Source organism: Rutidosis leptorrhynchoides, chromosome 4 (genome assembly GCF_046630445.1).
Source record: "Rutidosis leptorrhynchoides isolate AG116_Rl617_1_P2 chromosome 4, CSIRO_AGI_Rlap_v1, whole genome shotgun sequence".
NCBI classification, from domain to species: domain Eukaryota; kingdom Viridiplantae; phylum Streptophyta; class Magnoliopsida; order Asterales; family Asteraceae; genus Rutidosis; species Rutidosis leptorrhynchoides.
In genome coordinates, this window is record NC_092336.1 from 109,201,400 (window position 1) to 109,211,767 (window position 10,368).

The 10,368-nt window shown below is 35.8% G+C and overlaps 1 protein-coding gene across 1 annotated transcript; it reads right to left on the reverse strand.

The window, feature by feature from the left end:
- Positions 1 to 799: 799 nt before the first annotated feature.
- On the reverse strand, positions 800 to 1,351 carry LOC139840895 (uncharacterized). The gene has a single exon (XM_071831136.1). It carries the CDS (start codon positions 1,349 to 1,351, stop codon positions 800 to 802), a length of 552 nt encoding a protein of 183 aa, XP_071687237.1.
- Positions 1,352 to 10,368: the final 9,017 nt, after the last annotated feature.

Sequence of the window (10,368 nt, forward strand, 5' to 3'; positions counted from 1 at the left end):
TTTATTCTCAGGTACGAATTAAGTCTTCCGCTGTGCATTTGCTCAATATAAGGACATTACTTGGAGCCGATCATCGCAATGGGACCAAATGTTGATGACTTCGTCCAGGTGGATTAGGACGAGTCCTTTCATTATTGTTAATGTATTATAATTATCATTGTTATTATTATTATTATTATCCTCATCAATATCATTTAAAAGTAGTATGATTAAAATTATAGAATTATCATTGTTATTATTAGAAATTGTTATTAGGATTAACATGATAGTTATTATTATTATTATTACTAATAAAAGTATTAGTTACCATTTATTATTAGTATTACGATTATAGTCACCAATATGAATAATAATATTATTATTAGGATTACTAATTTATCATTTTTGTAATTGTTAGTATTATTGTTATTATTAACCCAAGTAGCATTTTAAACAATATCATTACTATTATTAGTATTATCATTATCAATAAAATTATTATTATTATAATGAGTAAATCATTGTTATCAGAACTATCATTTTTAACAAATAAATATTTTGTACATAAAATATACTCTTTACATATACTAAAAGTACATTAATATTTCATATACAATATATCAAACATATTAATAGTATCTATATAAATACTTACTTATTTTTTTTTTGAAAAGCAAGAAGGACTTATATTAAACAATCACGAATAGTACATGGTTGACTGGGCAACCTTAACAACACAATACATCACGAAAGAAATAGAGAAAACAAATTACACCGCCCTAAGCTAATTGCAAAGATTGCAACTAACAAAAGAGAGAAACTAAGGTTGTGAGAACCATTGAAGCCAATCCATAATATGACCCTTGCAACGTCGTGAAATCCAATCGTATGAAAGAACTTGAACCTCGCTAAATAAAGATGGGACCGTCTCGAGCTTATTCTTGAACACCTTTGCATTTCGATTCTTCCATATAATGTAACAAACCACCCAACAAACCGCTTGCCATTGGTTCCTTTTGTGATCATGTGCTACGTAGCCGAAGGTACCATTAAAAATATCCTCATACCCGAATAAAGCCGAATTATACCCCCACCATTTAAGGACTTTCGCCCATATGTCTTTGGCCATTTGACAAGAAAAAAGTATATGTTCCACCGTCTCAATGTCACCATCACAAATCGGACATCTCACGCTGTTCAAATCGATGCCCCGTTTATCTAACTCGAACCTTACCGGTATACGACCTAATCTCGCCCGCCAAATAAACACCTCTACTTTTTTTGGAACCAAACCATTTCGCAACGACTCAATTGAATTAACCGCACGTGGTAGGATGACTTTGTCCACTAGAACCGAACAGTCCTTGACCATATATGTACCCTTCGAATTGAGATTCCAGCTCTAACAGTCTTTTTTATCTTCGATCAGCTGCAAGTTCCGAACAGTATCTCGCAATTCATTTAGTTCACTATTCGTTCGTCCCATAGGTGGATAGGCCCAATTGCCGAGCCCATCTCCCTTAAATTCTTCGGTTTTGTTACTGATGTTGATATCTTTGTCAATCTCGAGCCTGTATAATCTTTTGAATTTGTCTTTGAGGCTTGCGTTCCCCACCCAAATGTCATTCCAAAAAGAGGTGCTTTTCCCGTCCCCGAGCAAGCGTATGAAAGACTTAGAGAAAGAAATCCCTAACCCGTCCACATGTTTTCCTGCAACACAAATAGAATTCCAAAGGCTAGCGTTTGGTTTTCGGACAAGCCCGTTTCCAAGCACAAGACCTCCATTAGAACCATAAATGCTACGAATTACGGCGACCCACAAAGTGTTAGTTTCGGTTTTAAACCTCCACCACCACTTACAAAGAAGAGCTAAATTTTTACTTTTTAAGGACATGATATTTAAACCTCCTTCTTCGTGAGGAAGAAGGATTTTTCCCCACTTAACCCATGACATTTTAGAGTTAGAACCCGTCCCGCCCCAAAAAAATTTCCGTCTCACACTCTCGAGAGAATTTAGCACACAAGTAAGGGCACGAAAGAGCGAGAAGTAATAGAGAGGTAGGCTAGAGAGAACCGACTTAACTAAAGTTAACCGTCCACCGAATGAAATCATTTTTGCTCTCCAGTCCGCTAACCTCTTGTTAAATTTCTCGATCACCGGGGACCAATCATTCAATTTCTTCATCTTATTACCCACGGGAATACCCAAATACATGAAAGGCAACCGACCTGCAAGACATGAACACCAAGACGCAAGAGCTTCCACGTTATCATTACTAATGCCTATCCCAAATAATTGACTTTTATTATAATTAACCTTCAACCCCGAAGCCCGTTCAAAACATTCCAACAAGTACATTAAATTTCGCGCATTACGTCTACTCCATTCGCCAAAAAAAATCATATCATCCGCATATTGCAAATGAGAAATGACGACTTTATCTTTACCCACCTCCACCCCTTTATACATCCCTCTCTCAACCGCCTTTTTCGTTAGGATATTAAGTCCCTCCGCTGCAATAATAAAAAGGAAAGGTGATAAGGGATCACCTTGGCGAACGCCCCTTTTAAGATTAAACTCACTTGTCGGAGACCCGTTTATGAGAATGGAGATTGTAGCCGATTTAAGACACGAGGAAATCCACTTACACCATTTAGTACCGAACCCCATACATTTCATCACTTCAAGAAGATAATCCCAATTAAGCGAATCAAAGGCTTTCTCGAAGTCTACCTTAAAAATTAGGCCGTGCTTTTTGTTTCGTTTAAGATCTTCGACCACTTCATTTGCAACTAACGCACCGTCTAGAATATATCTACCCCCAAGAAACGCACTCTGTTCCTTCCCTACAAGACTAGGTACCACTTTACAAATTCTCAAAGACAACATCTTCGCGATAATTTTATAATAACTGCAAATAAGACTAATCGGGCGATAATCACTAAAACTCAGCGGGTCCGATTTCTTCGGAATAATGGAAACAAAAGAGGCATTGCAACCCTTTGAAAACTCGCCAAAAACCCAAAACCAGTTGATAGCACCTACCAAATCATCTTTGATTATGGACCAAAACTTTTTGAAAAAACCAAAGTTGAACCCATCCGGTCCCGGGGCCTTCGAACTACCACAACATTTGACCGATTCCCAAATTTCCCCTTCCGTGAAAGGAGCTTCTAAGAGCTCGTTGTCCGCTGATGTAATCAATTCAGAAAACAGCCCTTCAAGGCTTGGTCCATCCGAATTATGTACCTCGAATATGCTCTTAAAATGGTTGAAAGCAACTTCTTTGATTGTATTAGGATTTTCACACCAAGACCCATTAACATTAATCCCCCGGATGTTGTTTTTATTATATTTCCTCTTTAAGGAATTATGAAAATATTTTGAGTTTTCGTCTCCATCGATCATCCAACGAACACGAGCTTTCTGTTTTAGCATCCCTGTCTTGATTTTTTCCTTTTCCATCCATGTTTTTCTCGAGTTTAGCCATTTAGTCCGCTCTTCATCCTTTAAACTACCTACTTCTGCTTTCATTTCAAGATCCGTTACCACCTTTTTAACCGACTCAATCTCACAATCAAGCTTGCCAAAGTGAACTTTACTCCATTCTTTAAGGTCTCCTTTTAATCTTTTTAACTTGTTACGAAAAACGCAATCCTTCCGGTTACCCCCCATTGGACCAGACCAAGAATCGGCAATAACCTTGTCAATACCCTCAACCACGAACCAATCATCAAAGATTTTAAGCGGTTTAGGCCCAAAATCCACTTCACCATCCGACATCATAATAGGACAATGATCCGATACAGTTCTATCTAAAGCCACCACTTTTAGATCGGTCCAAAAGCTAAGAAAGTCGTCCGAAACCAAGAATCTATCTAGTTTACTCATTTTCAACCCATCATCACTAACCCTAGTAAATTTCCTCCCACCCAAAGGAATGTCCACTAAACTATTTCTATCAATAAACTCGTTAAACCTCCTAGCCCGGTTATAAAAAAATTCACAATTCAATCTTTCCGACTTATCTCTAACCTGATTAAAGTCCCCACAAATGACCCACGACACACCATCAATACACAAGATCTTGTCAAGCGAATCCCAAAACTTACATTTATTGGCTTCATCATGCGGACCGTACACATTGACAATAATCGATTCATTTCCCGACTGTTTCCATTTCCCCCGTATAGCAATAAAAAAGTCACCAATTAGCTCACTATAAACCTCGAAGATGTTTTTATCCCAAATTATTAATTGTCCCCCCGACTTACCAATCATTTATTTTTGAACATACCCACAATCATTAGAACCCCAAAGCCCGAATATCCAATTGTCGACAAGGTTATGACATTTAGTTTCTTGAAATGCTAGAATAGAGGGCCTTTCGACCAAACATAAGCTTTTAACATCACCAAACTTACTTTCTTTCCCGGACCCGAACCCACGAATGTTTAAGGAAATAATCTTCATAAATAAAAAGAAGATACGAACAGAGAAAGAAGACACTTACATATCTTTCTTGGTCCATTTTAGACCAAGATTGGTGCCGAATTCCTCAACTCCAATACTGTTTTCCGATATCAATTGGCTCACCTCCTTCTTCTTGCTATTCCTAGACGACGATGGCTTCTTACTCAGTTTCGATCTTCTACTACCACATATCACACAATTAATCCCACTTGGATCCTCAACGCCTTTCCCTTTCCTAGTCGATTTTTTCGCATGTAAAATTTTCGATGAAGCTTTCCAGTTGCCGATGGAATTCCAGCAGCAATTGGACGAATCAGAAGCATAAACAACCCCTTTACTTGCTTTTTTAGGCAAATAGTTGTTAGCGGTATCCATAACATTCAACGAGGATGTATCACCGGAAATCTTAGCCTTCTCCACCCCGTCACCACCGTAGTTCTTAACTGGACTTTTACATTCTTCTTCATCCGATGAGCAATCGGTATCACCGAGATCCTCTATCACCACATTATCTCTTGGATCGGCCGACCTAATGACATTAAACTTATTTTGATTAATAGGCCCATCAACACTAAGCACCTTTGCTGGATTATCACGAGATACTGGGCCAGATTTATCAACATGAAAGTTGGGCCCATTTAAGTTGAAGTGAGCTGACCCAACACTAGTACCCAAATAACAGCCCTCAGGATTTACTTTTTTATTCGAGACATCAGACCTCACCTTGGTATCCGGAGTCTTGGACTTGGAGATATTTGCATCTATAGGTGATTCTTGCACATTGGACAAAAAAGCATCATCATTATTATCTTTATCAAAAGGTTGCTTAATTCCCATGCAGGAAGACCCATCATCTTCCACCTGCAATGGTAAGCTGCCATGACCGCCACCATTCACCTGACCTTTTTCCGATCGAATCTCCCCATCTTCAAGTTCATCAGAAGCGTCATCACCGGACAAAGAATCCGGAATTTCTTCCTCATCTTCCGAGCTGTCCCAATCCGACTGTGGAATATTTTCCAAATCAAGTTCTATTTTATCATCACATTCTGAAATACCAACATGTTTGCACCAGATGCCTGCGACCAATTTTACTATTCCATTGATGCATTCGTCATTCTTAGTATGAATCAAGACTTTACCCGAAATTAGATTTTGATTACCACGAATAATATTGCAATTCTTGAAATCCAGGGCTGGCCCCCACCACTCCGCAATTGATTTAAAGGTACTACAAGACCAATATTTAAACGGAACCCCTATGATCTCGACCCACGTTAATCTACCCGAATTGACTGAACGGCCATCCCACAATTTTAACTCATTAAAGCACTTTTTCACCGGCGAATTAGCATCACATACAATATTTTTGGCCGTAACACTGTTGGCACATATCAATAACACATGTAGGCCACCAATGTACTTAATATGTATACCATCATATCCGTTAGCCAGCCCTATCGTGGTAATAAGGTTAAGTGCACCAATGTTTTTCAGTTCACCAACAATAATACAATCTTCCATCCCCACCAATGGAGAGTTATCTTCAACCTCCACCGTACGAAACCTTTCAGCTTCTTTCGATTTCCAGGCCTTTCTCGATCTAGATTTGATCAGCAGTGTTCTTAAATCCTCCTGAGGTTTAGGTTCACCGAATAACCTAGATTTAGGTTCACCGAATACCTCATTGAGAGCCGAAAAATCATCTCCACGACTAGTGCCCACCTTTGATGACCCCTTTGGTATCCAGACAGCACCACCAGTATTACCTTTTGGTCCGTTGCCTTGAAAAACAGGCCTGGTATTGAAACGATTTGAGTCAGGGTTTTGCGAACGGTTGACGGCTCTAAAAACCCTAATTGGTCTTGAATCAAACGTTATGCTTTCTAGTCGACGAAGAAACTGTGCTTCATCTCCAACACCATGGAACCTAGAAAAAGCGAACTTGAGTCCATTTCTTAGTCGTTTGCCTGCCAAGTAGATGTCCCTAAGATCGCCGAATTGCTTGAAGACCCGCCAAAGATCAGAAATAGCCCAATGATCACCGAAATTAAAGAACATAAATGATGTCAAACGATGCCCGAAAAACTTTGTTGTCGTCGGAACCCTAGGCTTTCCCTCTCCGCGATCTCTCTGCCCCGTCGTACTAAACCTGTGTGCATGACTCTCTCTCCTCTCACTCTCTCCCCTCTCACTCTCTCTCACACACTCCATTTTTACACTTTGGTGGTGGATGTTGGGTGGATTAGGGTGGTTTTACGGTGGTGGGAATTTGGTGAGAAGAAATTGGAAATGGGGATGAAAGTTAGCAGAAGATGAAATGGAAATTGTGCGAACTTAATTTCATTTGTATTTTAATAATACGAATTTTACAGGAATTTAAATGAACTAATCAGAGAAAAAGGAATCAGATCTGGATCTGTACAAACATTACCTTATCCACATACATGAATATAATAATGGATCTGTAAAAGACAGTTTTGATAGCAGATAAATAAACATGAAATTACCGGGATGATTCTAATAGCAGAATTAGCTAAACAGCAACACAGTTACATATAAATACTTACTTATAACCAACTAATGATTTTAAATATAATACTGATCATATAATATATATAGATATATTGATACAAATAAATATATAAATATTTATCATTTTAAATATATATATACAAAATAAATAAATATAACATATAAATTAAATATATCAAATATATCTAAATAACATAATATAACAAGTATATTATTAATAACAAATTATATATATATATATATATATATATATATATATATATATATATATATATATATATATATATATATATATATATATATATATATATATATATATATATATATATATATATATTGTTCAATTACAAATATGTGTGTTAATATATATATATATATATATATATACAAATGATATAGGTTCGTGAATCCGAGGCCAACCCTGCATTGTTCAGTTGTTCAAAATAGTCATATGTATTTTTACTACAAAATACATTAGGTGAGTTTCATTTGCCTTTTTACCCTTTATATTTTTGGGCTGAGAATACATGCTCAATTTTTATAAATGTTATACGAAATAGACACAAGTAATTGAAACTACATTATATGGGTGAATGATCGAAGCCGAATATGCCCCTTTTGCTTGGTAACCTAAGAATTAGTAAACCGATCTACTAATTGACACGAATCCTAAAGATAGATCTATTGGGCCTAACGAACCCCATCCAAAGTATCGGATGCTTTTGTACTTCGAATTTGTTTTTATCATGTCCGAAGGATTTCCTGGAATGATAGGGGATATTCTTATATGTATATTGTGAATGTCGGTTACCAGGTGTTCAATCCATATGAATGATTATTTTTGTCCCTATGCATGGGACGTATATTTATGAGAAATGAAAATCTTGTGGTCTATTAAAATGATGAAAATGATTATTTATGTTAAACTAATGAACTCACCAACCTTTTGGTTGACACTTTAAAGCATGTTTATTCTCAGGTATGAAAGAAATCTTCCGCTGTGCATTTGCTCATTTTCAAGATATTACTTGGAGTCATTCATGACATATTTCAAAAGACGTTGCATTCGAGTCATTGAGTTCATCAAGATTATTATTTAGTCAATTATAGTTAGATATATTATGATATAGTATGCATGTCATTAACTTTCGATGAAATGAAAGATTGTCTTTTCTAAAAACGAATGCAATGTTTGTAAAATGTATCATATAGAGGTCAAGTACCTCGCGATGTAATCAACTGTTGTGAATCGTTTATAGTCGATATGTACTTCGTCCGGATGGATTAGGACGGGTCCTTACATTAATGCGATCGACATATATAAAATTGGTTAAAATGATTTTTAACAAATAGTGTAGCGAATCTTGTGTGCATGCATTATTCGTTAACACAAACATTTTCAAAATACCCGTCAAATTTAAGTCATGCCATCCAATGAGCTTGCAAACACTCCTCGTTATTTTTTGATTACGGTGAGACCTAATCGAATTATAGCCACGAGGTAGATTTTCAGTTACGAGTGAGACTAGGCTAAATTTCCACTGTTTTCAAATTGGACGACTTAATCGTATTCACGTGAGACCTGAGTTCGAGGCAAGGATGGGACAAACATGCCAATAGATAATATTGGGTTGTTAGATGATAATGCTAAAAATGAACATATATTTCATAGCATTATCCTTCAAGAAAGACAAGCTTTTGGTTGCAATTGTTCTATTTACAAGTGATATTCGTTTAAATAATAAAAGGTGAAGACAAAAGACAGATTCGATGAATTGAAGACGCAAATGACCAAAAAGCTAAAAAGTACAAAGTACAATCCAAGTGGTTCAATTTATTGATAAGAAACGTCTAAAAGTTACAAGAGTACGAGCCGCGAAACACAAAGTACAAGATATTAAATCGTACGAAAGGACGTTCGAAAATCCGGAACCGGGACATGAACCAACTATCAACGCGCGACGCAACATAGCTAAAATGACAAGTCAACTATGCACATGAATATAATATAATATATAAATAATTCTTAAAATTATATATATATTATATTATATATTAATAAACCATCGGCAAACTAGCAAACAAGTGAATGTGGTCTGATCCAGCTGGCCATACGATCGCATAGCCTGGAAGAGCAATTTCCATGCGATCGAATGGCTGTAACAGTGTGGCCACATCTATAAATTGAAGCGTTTTTCGGACGAATGATGTACACAGAATATAATTCAATCTCTCCCACTCTCTGATATATATTTATATTTATAATTTTAATTTAAGATTAATAATAATAAGGTTATAGTGGCGAATGTTTTAAGTTTGTAAGTCGAAATTCTGTCCGTGTAACGCTACGCTATTAATAATCATTGTAAGTTATGTTCAACCTTTTTAAATTAACGTCTCGTACCTAAGTTATTATTATGTTTATTTAAATCGAAGTAATCGTGATGTTGGACTAAATATTAAAGACGGGGTTATTGGGCTTTGTACCATAATTGGGGTTTGGACAAAAGACCAACACTTGTGGAAATTGGACTATGGACTATTAATGGGCTTTATATTTGTTTAACTAAATGATAGTTCGTTAATTTAATATAGAGATTTACAATTTTACGTATCTATAAATAACCATATACACTCGATCGGACACGATGGGCGGGATATTTATAAATACTAATAATCGTTCATTTAACCGGACACGGGAATGGATTAATAGTCAATGGACTCATTAAAACAGGGGTGGATTACATACAAGGACACTTGGTATATAATTGATAATAAAGTATTAAAACCTTGGATTGCACACAGTCGATAACCTGGTGTAATCATTAACATTGTATTAAAACCTTATTACAGTTTAAGTCCCCAATTAGTTGGAATATTTGACTTCGGGTATAAGGATAATTTGACGAGGACACTCGCACTTTATATTTATGACTGATGGACTGTTATGGACAAAAATCGTATGGACATATTGAATAATCCAGGACAAAGGAAAATTAACCCATGGTAATAAATTAAAATCAACACGTCAAACATCATGATTATGGAAGTTTAAATAAGCATAATTCCTTTATTTTATATCTTATCGCACTTTTAATTATCGCACTTTTTAATTATCGCAATTTTATTTATCGTCATTTTAATTATCGTACTTTTAATTATCGTAATTTTATTTACCGTCATTTTATTTATCGCACTTTAATTTATCGCACTTTAATCATCGTCATTTACTTTATGCTTTAAATTAAGTTATATTTATTTTTAATATTTTACATTAGGTTTTAATTGTGACTTAAGACATAAAATTGACAAACCGGTCACTAAACGGTAAAACCCCCTTTTTATAATAATAATAATAATAATACTATATATATATATAT